General features: G+C 40.6%; 1 protein-coding gene across 1 annotated transcript in view; it reads left to right on the forward strand.

The window, feature by feature from the left end:
• Window positions 1-13880, forward strand: part of LOC124712216 (RIMS-binding protein 2-like) — a 384205-nt gene that overhangs the window by 231141 nt on the left and 139184 nt on the right. Inside the window, exon 7 of the mRNA XM_047242511.1 lies at window positions 5514-5757. Within this exon, the coding sequence (XP_047098467.1) occupies window positions 5514-5757 (244 nt within the window). The remainder of the gene's footprint in view (window positions 1-5513; window positions 5758-13880) is intronic.

The raw sequence follows: 13880 nt of genomic DNA on the forward strand, positions 1-13880 counted from the left end.
TTACAAAGAGTATTTAAAAAGGTTTTTTTTTTCACTCAAAAACAAGTTCAGAGATGTTCAATATGGCCCCTTCCAGACACCCGAGCAATATCAACCCGATACTCCAACTCGTTCCACACTCTCTGTAGCATATCAGGCGTAACAGTTTGGATAGCTGCTGTTATTTCTCATTTCAAATCATCAATGGTGGCTGGGAGAGGTGGCTGAAACACCATATCCTTAACATACCCCCATAAGAAAAAATCGCAGGGGGTAAGATCAGGGCTTCTTGGAGGACAGTGATGAAGTGCTCTGTCACGGGCTGCCTGGCGGCCGATCCATCGCCTCGGGTAGTTGACATTCAGGTAGTTACGGACAGATAAGTGCCAATGTGGTGGCGCTCCATCCTGCTGAAATATGAATTGTTGTGCTTCTTGTTCGAGCTGAGGGAACAGCCAATTCTCTAACATCTCCAGATACTGTAGTCCAGTTACAGTAGCACCTTCGAAGAAAAAGGGACCAAAAACTTCATTGGCTGAAATGGCGAACAAATGTACAACTACATGAAACTTTATAGCTCCCTTAATTCGCCGACAGATAGTGCTTAGCTCTGCCTTTTGTCGTTGCAGAGTTTTAAATTCCTAAAGTTGTGGTATTCTTTTTGAATCACCCTGTATATGCGATGGCCATGAGTGGCTAGGCTGTACGGAAGAGACCTCTTGGTATGAAATGTATGGCAGCTGTCGAATTGGAGTGGAGGTATTGCTAGTGGTTGGTGGGTTCGATATGGACAGAAACACTGACGTAGCCATCTTTGAGGTGGAGGTCAACATTGAGGAAAGTGGCGTGTTGGTTTGTGTAGAACCAAGTGAAGCGAATGGGGGAGAAAATGTTGAGGTTCTGGAGGAATGTGGATAGTGTGTCCTCACCCTCAATCCACATCATAAGGATGTGAGCAATGAATCTGAAGCAGATGAGGGGTTTTGGGATTCTGGGTGTTTAGGAAAGATTCCTCTAAGTGGCCCATAAGTAAGTTGGCAGAGGATGGTGCCATATGGGTGTCTATAGGCCTATCCCAGATTTATTTGTAGATGTTGTCTTCAAAGGAGAAGTAATTGTGAATTAGGATATAGTTGTTCATTGTGACTAGGAAGGAGGTTGTTGGTTTGGAATCTGTTGGGTATTGGGAAAGGTAGTGTTCAGTGGTGGTAAGGCCATGGGCATTAGCGATGCTAGTGTAAAGGGAAGTGCATCAGTAGTGATGAGCAGGGCACCGTGTGGTAAAGGAACAGGAACAGTGGAGGAAATGGTTTGTATCTTTTATATAGGAAGGTAGGTTGCAGGTAATAGGCTGAAGTTGTTGGTCTATGAGAGCAGAGATTATCTCTGTTGGGACGCAGTATCCGCCCACAAGGGGGCTTCCTGGATGGTTGGTTATATGGAGTTTAGGAAGCATGTAGAAGGTAGGAGTGCGGCAATTGATAGGGGTGAAAAGAGAGATGGACTCTGGGAAGAGGTTTTGTGATAGGACTGGAGATCCTGCTAGATTTCTGGAACAGGGTCAGTGCGGCAGGGTTTATAGGTGGATGAATCTGGCAGCTGGCAGAGTTGTTCTGCCAGGTAATCCTTGCAGTTCAAGACAGCTGTGGTGGAGCCTTCATCAGCAGGTAGGATTATAAGGTTGGGATCAGTTTTTAGATGGTGGATTGCAGTTCTTTCTGCAGATGTAAAGTTAGTTTGCATGTTGAGAGATTTGGGGAATCATGTTGAGGCAAGGGACAAGGTTAAGAAATTCTGGAATATTAACAGGAGTTGTGATTTGGGGGCAGTGGAGGTGGATCAGGTTTGCATGGAGGAGTGAATGGAGCCAGGCAAGGTTCAACATTGGTCTTTGGTTGAGTCTGATTGATAGGGTTATTTGCAAAACTGTGTTATCACTGTAGCTACCGAAATAAGAAGAGACAATTTCTAACAAGATCTACATGACTGAATTTGGTAATTGGGCAAAAGGTGAGACCTTTGGAAAGGAGTGATACTTCTGTGAAGCTAAGGCTTTTGGAGGAAAGGTTCATAACTGTGTTTTGGGTCTGTTTAGGTTCTGGATTCCAGTTTAGTGGTGGGAGGGAGTTTTGGAGGGTGGGGTAAGTGTAGTAGGTCTGCAAGACAGGGTTTGTTAACTATGAGGGCCCAAGGGGAAAGTTTGGATGTTGTTGTAGAGGTAGTGGGGAGTGATATTCCAAGACAGGAGTAGGAAGTGAGCAGGGTGGAGAGTTTTTTAGGGTGACATTGAGCATGTTGCTCTAGTTCCTGGAGGGCAAGAATTGTAATGTGTGTTATGGGACCCAGAAATTTGGGATTGCATAGAATGAGATTTTTACAGTTGGAGAGAAGGTACTGCTAGGAGCTTTGGGCTTGATTGATAAGATTTTGCAGGACTATGTTGGTGAGCGCTATAGATTGGCAGAATCTGAACAGATGGAGGTCATTGTGGAAGGAAGGGTGGAAGCCAGAGATGGATGACTTGATGGTAAGGCCAATTGTGGGGATTCCATGAGCCAACCAACAATGCAGCAACAGTATGTGGGACTGGTTACTGGCCAGCCAGAACCTAGTCTCACATTCCATGAGCCACGTAACATCTTAGGAATACTGTGTGGGTCTTGGTTCTGGGTAGCTATAACCTAGTCTCACATATTGTTCCTGCATTGTTGCTTGGCTCATGGAATTCCCCTGATTGGCCTTACCATTGATTTACCCATCCGTGGCTGCCACCCTGCCTTCCATAATGACCTTAATCTGTTCAGATTCTGCCAGAGTTTAACCCTCATCAACATGTTGTTGTTGTTGTTGTGGTCTTCAGTCCTGAGACTGGTTTGATGCAGCTCTCCATGCTACTCTATCCTGTGCAAGCTTCTTCACCTCCCAGTACCTACTGCAACCTACATCCTTCTGAATCTGTTTAGTGTATTCATCTCTCGGTCTCCCTCTACGATTTTTACCCTCCACGCTGCCCTCCAATACTAAATTGGTGATCCCTTGATGCCTCAGAACATGTCCTACCAACCGATCCCTTCTTCTAGTCAAGTTGTGCCACAAACTTCTCTTCTCCCCAATCCTATTCAATACCTCCTCATTAGTTACGTGATCTACCCACCTTATCTTCAGCATTCTTCTGTAGCACCACATTGCAAAAGCTTCTATTCTCTGCTTGTCCAAACTAGTTATCGTCCATGTTTCACTTCCATACATGGCTACACTCCATACAAATACTTTCAGAAACGACTTCCTGACACTTAAATCTATACTCGATGTTAACAAATTTCTCTTCTTCAGAAACGATTTCCTTGCCATTGCCAGTCTACATTTTATATCCTCTCTACTTCGACCATCATCAGTTATTTTACTCCCTAAATAGCAAAACTCCTTTACTACTTTAAGTGTCTCATTTCCTAATCTAATTCCCTCAGCATCACCCGACTTAATTTGACTACATTCCATTATCCTCATTTTGCTTTTGTTGATGTTCATCTTATATCCTCCTTTCAAGACACTGTCCATTCTGTTCAACTGCTCTTCCAAGTCCTTTGCTGTCTCTGACAGAATTCATCAACATAGTCCTGCAAAACCCAATCAGTCAAGCCCAAACCTCCCAGCAATACCTTCTCTCCATCCATAAAATTCTCCTGCTATGCAATCCAGAATTCTTGTATCCCGCAACAAACACTGAAACTCTTGCTCTCCAGGAACTAGAGTAACATGCACAATGCCACCCCAAAAAACTCTCCACCCTCCACCCCTAACATGCTATCTCTCCCCTCCACACGCCAGGCTCTTCCTTACCACCACTTGGTTGCCTCTTGCATCATGCGATGATGCTCACAGTCTGGCTTCAGCTGCAACTGCAAGAGGATGAGGTCATGTGTGTGTGAGTTGTGTTTGCTTGAGTGTGTGTGTGTATGTTGCCTATTTTCAACAAAGGCCTTGTTGGCTGAAAGTTCACTTTCTCATAGTCTTTTTGCTGTGCCTATCTGCAACTCAGCTATGCTTTTCATAATACTTCAACCACAGCAGTAATTGAAATGCCACTGGCTATAATCGCCCCATCAGTCACCCACATTGTTAACAGTGATAAGGAACCCATACATTCCACTGGCAAATCAACCACTTCTGTGACAAGGACTAGAAGCCACAAATTGCAGCTATGCCAGAAGCTCCAATTTCCATTACTTTAGTTCTTTTCAATGCTCTTTCCACCTCACAATCAATGGGACTGTTTCTATAATTTAGTTCAGACAGTTCCAAGTACCATTAAGTGCCATCTCTGAGCAGCATTGGATTGTAATTAAAATGCAGGAATGCTATTGTTCAAGCTGCTCTGTCCCTGCCTCTCCCACTGCCAATCCAACCATGGTGGTTAAGGATTCACCTGGTTTTCTGTAATCACATCAGATAATGGCTGGTATGAACTTGGTATAGAAGATATTTTTCTCTTTGCTCTTTTCAACTGAGTGAACTTGTGTTCTGTCTTTTAGGACCTTAGTGTTGACAAGAAGTTAGACTTATTTTTCCTCTTTAAAACAAAGAACAACATATTCTTAGTGATTATGGGTATTCCACAAAGGAGACTAGAACTGTGAATGAAGCTGATGCACAGCACAATCACCCAGTGAAGGAGAAAATGTTGGACATCTCTGCCATACCTCTAATGACCTCACTGTTGACACAGTATTAGAATTTTTCCTTTCTTTCAGCGTCTACCAACTGTTCCTTTTTTTAGATGAAGTATCACCACTTGACATCTATTTGAAATAAAAATCAGTAGAGGAAGGATCAAGGGATCAGCATCCTTAATTTGAGTAACAGGCAGTTATCCTTGTCAAAACACTGCAGGTGACTAGAGTCTGAAAGTGGTTTAATATAACCCATAATCTGATGATACAGGATGAAAAGTCACCTGCCTGATGTAAAGAATGTTGAATGACTTTAACACGCTTAACTGTCTGTCCTTCATGTAAAAAGATGTAGAGAAAAATTGAAAAAGTGAGGCCTCAGTATGGACTTCATACTGTGTGAGTAAAAGAAGAGTAGGCTACTGCCCACCCACTGCTGTGTAGTGCTACCACATACACACTGGAGGATTCCCTTGGAGCAAAAGCAGAGGAATTTTACGTGGCCAAGTTTTGACCCAAAAAAACTTAGTTTAAGCTGAAATTAATTAATTTCTTTGTTCATCTCGTAGAGATGACACATACAGGTTATTTAGAAACTAATGAAAGAAATTACATAGTATGTGTACTGTTACAGCACTGTTAAGGCATTTTGAGGAAAATTGTTGGGGGACATGTTTTGTGAAATTCAGGAATTTCATCTTTGTGAAATTATTTTGTAGCACTGTTCTTGAGTTATCTGAAACTGTATATGGAATGTTACATCTGCAGTCTAATAGGTTATACATATTTGTAAAGTAGACTTCTCTGATCTTTAGCAAAAGATAAGTTAGTATGGCACTGTGTGTTTTGTTTCTCATCATATAGCCCCATCGCATCAGTGTTCGTTCAGTCACACCAAATCGCCGTACTTCACGGGATGCAGCATGTACAATGGTCATAGGGAAAGATGTACCTCTTGGTCCAACTAGTGTGCGTGCAAGCCGTGTCACCAGTTCATCAGCTGTCATCTCTTGGCTACCAAGCAACAGTAATTATCAACATGTTGTATGTGTCAACAATGTGGAGGTTCGCACAGTAAAACCTGGAGTTTACCGGCACACAATTACTGGTGAGTAAGGTTAATGTACCTGGGATATAGACCTGTTTGTGAACAAGATTACTGGAATTCTTGTTTGTAATGTGGACTTCCTATCATATATTTATAATTAATTATCATGTTCTGTAAAGTTATACTTATAATCAATTCATATGTTATGTAAAATAAGTTATAATGCTTCTTGCAATTCTTCTCATTAGCAGCTTCAATTATTTTCCAGAAAAGACTGCTAACTTGTAAATCAATATACACCTTCGACCTGAATTGTGATGCCTTTTCTTTCGTCACCATTACATAAAGAATACAGTCCGTTGTTGTTGTCGTTGTTCTTTTTTTTAAAAAAAAAAAATATGAATATATTCTCTGTATTAAAGTTACACTACTCAATGGAGCTAATTATAAATTTCAATCAATGCTTCCCAAGAAAACCAATAACAATTAACAGATAATTGTTGTTGTTGTGTTATCGGTCCAGAGACTGGCTGGTTTAATGCAGCTCTCCATGCTACTCTATCCTCTGCAAGCTCCTTCATCCCCAAGTACCTACTGCAACATACATCCTTCTGAATCTGCTTAGTATATTCATCTCTTGGCCTCCCTCTATGATTTTACCCTCCACCCTTCCCTCCAACACTAACTGATGATCCCTTGATGCCTCAGAAAGTGTCCTACCAACTGATTCATTCTTCTAGTCAAGTTGTGCCACAAATTAATCTTCTCCTCAATTTTATTCAGAACCTCCTCATTAGTTAAGTGATATATCAATCTAATCTTCAGCATTCTTCTGTAGCACCACATTTCAAAAGCTTCTATTCTCTTCTTGTCCAAACTATTTATCATCCATGTTTCACTTTCATACATCACTACACTCCATACAAATACTTTCAGAAAAGTCTTCCTGACACTTTCAGAAATGACTTCCTGACACTTAAATCAATACTCGATGTCAACAAATTTCTCTTCTTCAGAAACGCTTCCCTTGCCATTGCCAGTCTACATTTTATATCCTCTCTACTTTGACCATCATCGGATATTTGGCTCCTCAAATAGCAAAACTCATCTACTACTTTCAGTGTCTCGTTTCCTAATATGATTCCCTCAACATCACCTGATTTTATTTGAATACATTCCATTATCCTCATTTTGCTTTTGTTTATGTTCATCTTCTAGCCTCCTCTCAAGACACTGTCTGTTCCATTCAACTGCTCTTCCAGGTCCTATACTGTCTCTGACAGAATTACTATGTCATCGGCAAACCTCAAAGTTTTTATTTCTTCACCATGGATTTTAATTCCTACTCGAAATTTTTCTTTTGTTTCCTTTACTGCTTGCTCAATATACAGATTGAATAACATCAGGGATAGGCTACAGCGCTGTCTCACTCCTTTTCCAACCACTGCTTCCCTTTCATGCCCCTTGACTCTTATAACCGCAATTTGGTTTCTGTACAAATTGTAAATTACCTTTTGCTCCCTGTACTTTACCACCACCACCTTCAGAATTTGAAAGAGACTATTCCAGTCAACATTGTCAAAAGCTTTCTCTAGGTCTACAAATGCTAGAAATGTAGTGGGTTAATCTATTTTCTAAGATAAGTCATAGGATCAGTATTTCCTCACGTGTTTCAACATTTGTATGTAATCCAAACTGATCTTCTCCGAGGTTGGCTGCTACCAGTTTTTCCATTTATCTGTAAAGAATGCATGTTAGTATTTTGCAGCCGTGACTTATTAAACTGATAGTTCAGTAATTTTCACACCTGTCAACACCTGCTTTCTTTGGGATTGGAGTTATTATATTCTTCTTGAAGTCTGAGGGTATTTCGCTTGTCTCATACATCTTGCTCACCAGGTGGTAGAGTTTTGTCAGGGCTGGCTCTCCCGAGGCTATCAGTAGTTCTTATGTAATGTTGTCTACTCCCGGGGCCTTGTTTTGACTTACATCTTTCAGTGCTCTGTCAAACTCTTCACGTGGTATCATATCACCCATTTCATCTTCATCTACGTCCTCTTCCATTTCCATAATATTTCCCTCAAGTACATCGCCCTTACCCTCTATATACTCCTTTCACCTTTCTGCTTTTCCTTCTTTGCTTAGAACTGGTTTCCATCTGAGCTCTTGATATTCATACAAGTGGTTCTCTTTTGTCCAAAGATCTCTTTAATTTTCCTGTAGGCGGTATATATCTTACCCTTACTGATACGTGACTCTACATCCTTACATTTGTCCTCTAGCCATCCCTGCTTAGCCATTTTGAACTTTCTGTTGATCTCATTTTTGAGATGCTTGTATTCCTTTTTGCCTGCTTCATTTACTACATTTTTATATTTTCGCCTTTCATCAATTAAGTTCAATATCTCTTCTGTTACCCAAGGGTTTTTACTAGCGCTTGTCTTGATACCTATTTGATCCTTTGCTGCTTTCACTATTTCATCTCTCAGAGCTATCCATTCCTCTTCTAATGTATTTTTTACCCCCATTGTTGTCACCCCTAATGCTCTCTTTGAAACTCTCTACAACCTCTGGTTCTTACAGTTGATCCAGGTTCCATCTACTTAAATTCCCACCTTTTTGCAGTTTCTTCAGTTTTAATCTACAGTTAATAACCAACAGATTGTGGTCAGATGCCACATCTGCCGTGGAAATGTCTTACAGTTTAAAACCTGGTTCCTAAATCTCTGTCTTACCATTATATAATCTGTCTGAAACCTTCCAGTGTCTCCAGACCTCTTCCACATATACAACCTTCTTTCACGATTCTTGTACCAAGTGTTGGCTATGATTAAGTTATGCTCTGTGCAAAATTCTACCAGGCAGCTTTCTCTTTCATTCCTTGCCCTCATTCCATATTCACCTAGTACTTTTCCTTCTCTTCCTTTTCCTACTATTGAATTCCATTCCCCCATGATTATTAAATTTTTGTTTCCCTCTAAATAATTTCTTTTATCTCCTCATACATTTCTTCAATCTTTTCATCACCCATGGAGCTAGTTGACATATAAACTTGGTTTACTGTGGTAGGCATGGGCTTCGTTCTGTCTTGGCTACAATAATGTGTTCACTATGCTGTTTGTAGTAGATTACCAGCACTCCTGTTTTTTTTTATTCATTATTAAACCTATTCCTGCATTACCCGTATTTGATTTTGTATTTATAGCCCTGTATTCTCCTGACCAGAAGTCCTGTTCCTCCTGCCACCGAACTTCACAATTCCCACTATATCTATCTTTAACCTATCCATTTTCCTTTTTCATTTTCTAATGTACATGCTTGATTAAGGGATCTGATATTCCATGCTTCGAGCCGTAGAACACATTTTGTTTTTTCTAATAATGACATTCTCTTTAGTAGTCCCCGCACAGGGATCTGAATGGGGCAGTTTTTCACCTCCAGAATATTTACCCAAGAGGACACCATCATCATGTAACCATACAGTAAAGCTGTATGCCCTCAGGAACATTTACGGCTGTAGTTTCCACTTGCTTTCAGCCATTCGCACTACCAGCATGACAAGGCCGTTTTGGTTAATGTTATAAGGCCAGATCAGTCAATCATCCAGACTGTTGCCCCTGGAACTACTGAAAAGGCTGCTGCCCCTCTTCAGGAACCACATGTTTGACTGGTCTCTCAACAGATACTACCCCCCCCCCCCCCCCCCCCAATTGTGGTTGTACCTACGATATGGCTATTTGTACTGCTGAGGCACGCAGGCCTCCCCACCAAAAGCAAGGTCCATGTTTCATTGGGGGGGGGGGGGGGGGAGGGGGGGGGGATAGATAAACAGATAATTGTAGATTAAAAAAAACATTGACATGGTGTAGTCGAGCTACGAGCTAGACCTTTTAACACGCACTACAGCAATCATTTTGTGATATGCAGCAGAAAAACCCCTGTTGGCCATGGCTCTACTCATCTCACATGAAGTACTATTACTGCTACTACTACTACTACTACTAATAATAATAATAATAATAACAATAATAAACAGAATCAAACTTTTAAACATAGACCTTTAAAGGAATAGCAGAAGTAGACATTACCCATGATTCCGCTAGGGGCAGGAGTATGAATACTAACACAACAATTTTGTGACAATACAAAGGATCCTTGAAGATATAGACAGCAGGTTCTTTGATGCTCCTACCTATGGTAGCAACATTGTTTTACTATTCGTATCTTCAAGTTTTCTGTAATGCAGAAGGTATGGATATACTTTTGAAAACTTTTCTTCCAAGTACGTATCTGACTGTCTATAAACAGTTACACCTGTCCAAAAGCCCAAAAGTATTTATGTCCAAATATGGAAAAGTATTCTTGTTTCACTGGGCAGTTATTTTTGTGATTTAAAATAATATTGAATAGTCACTCAAAATAGGATCCAACTCTTCTAAATTTTGTCTTTGATTTATTGATAGTAAATGTACTAAAACAGAAGCATTCACTCACTGTATGATATTTTATTTCACCAGAAACTAGAAAATCATTCTTCATTTCACTTCACCGCAAGAGGTTAATCACTGAATGTACAGGGTGTTCAAAAAGAAGTGTCACATATTCCTATAGGAGGTAGACTCACGAAAACCTTTGACCATTTGTGCTGCCTCTTTGTATATATTCAAAATCCCCTGATAGTGTTATGTGGTTTTGGGCTGACACATTTGAGTAATATTATAAGGTGGGTCACATAACTGTTTTACATACAATCTTCTTTGTAAACTGATTGCATTTCCATAGTATTCTACCAATGGACACTGTTGAGAATATGTGATTGTCCCACTTCATATCCCTACAAATTGTTATGCCCTGGCATTTGTAGAGTTGACCAATTCCAACTGTCACTCATGGATACTATAGTCATTCGACACAACATATTTTTCATTTCATGAACTGTGCAGTTTTACACTTCTGAACTTTTAAAGTGATTTGCCAGTATTTGTACCACTTTGAAATCCTATCAGTATCTGACTGAATATTTGTTTGACTTTTTTCAGACTGTACTTCAATCAATCAGAGTGTTTGCAGAGAATTTACTGGCACAAGTATAATCAGAGATGTATAAAATTAACAGTTTAAATGAGAAATGTAGCTACTTGTTAAGTATAGGCCTACAGCATTGTTCCATAAGACAAATGAGATGATTGAGCTGAAGTAGCAGAAAATGATGGGTACAATTGCAGTTAGCGCATCTCATGCCTGAAAAAGATAACTTTATTTAATTCTCCATTGTGAAATACAGGGGTTGCCCAGAAAGTAAAGCACCACATTTTTTTTTCTTCAACAATTCTTTATTGAACATAACAAGAATTACACACATAAAAGAATGATGTTTTATCTTCACACCCTATTTTTCCATGTAATCTCCTTTCTGCTCTAGTGGCCTTGCACTGGTGGGAAACAAGGGCATATATGCCCTGTTGCTACCAATCCTTGTCCTGGTGGTCGAGCCAATGCTTCACTGTGTGAACTTCCTTTGCTGATTGACAGATGCAGTGCCAATTGCTGAGTCACAATGCATCTGTCCTCATGATTGACAACATCAGCTCACTGCAACATGTCAGGTGTGACAGCCACAGATGGTCTCCCTGACGGCTGCAAATTGTGGAGCTCCGCCAAACTGCCTTCTGATGACCTCACCCTCTGCGCCCAGTGACTAATTGTACTACTGTCGACAGCAGATGCTCCACAGACTTTGCACAAGCATTTGTGAATATTCCCCACAGTTTCTTTCTCTGCAGTGAGAAATTCAGTGATAGCTCATTGCTTGTAATACGCAACACTTACAGGTGCCATTTTGAACACAGCTACTCTGCGTCGGAAGTGATGGAAACTTGGCACTCTCACTCAGGAGACTTCAAATAATACATACATAACATTTTGGAAAAAAATGCAGTGCATTCCTTTCTGGACAACCCTCATATCTATACTCTCTCATCAAAAGTATGTGGACACCAATTAGTGGACATTAATATAGGGCATGTGCAACTTTCATCTGCAACTGGTGCTATGTTCTGGGATATGCATTTAGTAATATAGATTATTCATTTCATAGCAAACAGCATATTCTTTGATATCCTCATAACATAATTTTCTTCCTCTAAGGTGATTGCTACCTGCAAGTATAATTTCTCGAACTTCCTGTTTGTGTGCTACATTTTTACTGGCAAATTTTGTTGATTATGATGTAAGTTTTCTTTGTGTAGCTGTACTGCTTTCATTGAGGCTTTTAATTTCATCCCTGAATAGAACTCATTTGGAACTGTTCCTTTTCCTCCTGCACTCTCATTTTCCAGTATTCCTTTGGCCAAATTCATGTTAAATTACTTCTTTAAAATATATTTTAATGTTTTAGCACTGGACTTATTGTTATTCACCTTCTTGCTTTCCAACAGAGTGTTATTCAGTCTGGATTACAATCACTTAATTTTGTACACTGTTTTAAATATTCTTTGTGCATGATCAAATCAATCTTGTGACACAGAACACATTCTGGTGATATAAAGATGAAGGTTTTATGCAGGGAGATTGCCAAACTGTCATGTCCAGTAGTGTACATCGAACAGACTTGGCAAATATTCTCTGGTGCAATAAGCACACGACTTCTCATGAGCCAGGAATAATACACTACTGGCCATTAAAATTGCTACACCACAAAGATGACGTGCTACAGATGCAAAATTTAACCAACAGGTAAAAGATGCTGTGATATGCAAATGATTAGCTTTTCAGAGCATTTACACAAAGGTTGGCACTGGTAGCGACACCTACAACATGCTGACATGAGGAGCATTTCCAACCAATTTCTCATACACAAACAGCACTTGACCGGCATTGCCTGGTGAAACGTTGTTGTGATGCCTCGTGTAAGGAGGAGAAATGCATACAATCACGTTTCTGACTTTGATAAAGGTTGGATTATAGCCAATCACAATTGTGGTTTATCGTATCACGACATTGCTGCTCGCGTTGGTCGAGATCCAATGACCGTTAGCAGAATATGGAATCAGTGGGTTCAGAAGGGTAGTACGGAATGCCATGATGGATCCCAACCACTTCATATCACTAGCATTTGAGATGACAGGCATCTTATCTGCATGGCCATAATGGATTGTGTAGCCACATCTCGATTCCTGAGTCAACAGATGGGGACATTTGCAAGACAACAACCATTTGCACGAACAGTTCGACGAGGTTTGCAGCAGCATGGACTATCAGCTCGGAGACCATGAGTGCAGTTAGCCTTGATGCTGCATCACAGACAGGAGCGCCTGCGATGGTGTACTCAATGATGAACCTGGGTGCACAAATGGCAAAACATTATTTTTTCGGATGAATTCAGGTTCTGTTTACAGCATCATCATGGTCGCATCCATGTTTGGCGACATTACGGTGAACGCACATTGGAAGCGTGTATTTGTCATAGCCATACTGGTGTATCACCAGGCGTGATGGTATGGGGTGCCATTGGTTACAAATCTCGGTCACCTCTTTTTCGCATTGACGGCACTTTGAACAGTGGACGTTACATTTCATGTTCGTTACAACCCATGGCTCTACCCTTCGTTTGATCCCTGCGAAACCCTACATTTCAGCACGATAATGCAGGACCGCATGTTGCAGGTCCTGTACAGGCCTTTCTGAATACAGAAAATGTATGCCTGCTGCCCTGTGCATACTTTCTTCAGATCTCTCACCAATTGAAAACATCTGGTCAATGGTGGCCGAGCAGCTGGCTCGTCACAATATGCCAGTCACTACTCTTGATGAACTGTGGTATCATGCTGAAACTGCATGGGCAGCTGTACCTGTACACATCATCCAAGCTCTGTTTGACTCAATGCCCAGGCGTATCAAGGCCGTTATTACGGCCAGAGGTGGTTGTTCTGGGTACTGATTTCTCAGGATCTATGCACCAGAATTGCGTGAAAATGTAATCACATGTCAGTTCTAGTATAATATATTTGTCCAATGATTACCCGTTTATCATCTTCATTTCTTCTTGGTGTAGCCATTTTAAAGGGCTGTAGTGTATATAGTGAGCTGATGAAGCCAGAAGAAAGTGTACAAAATTATAATAGCAATCTCGCCTAATGGATCAAAGCTAATGCTAAAGCAAGGAAATGTCTAATTCTATTGCT

This window comes from Schistocerca piceifrons, chromosome 8 (genome assembly GCF_021461385.2).
Source record: "Schistocerca piceifrons isolate TAMUIC-IGC-003096 chromosome 8, iqSchPice1.1, whole genome shotgun sequence".
NCBI lineage: Eukaryota > Metazoa > Arthropoda > Insecta > Orthoptera > Acrididae > Schistocerca > Schistocerca piceifrons.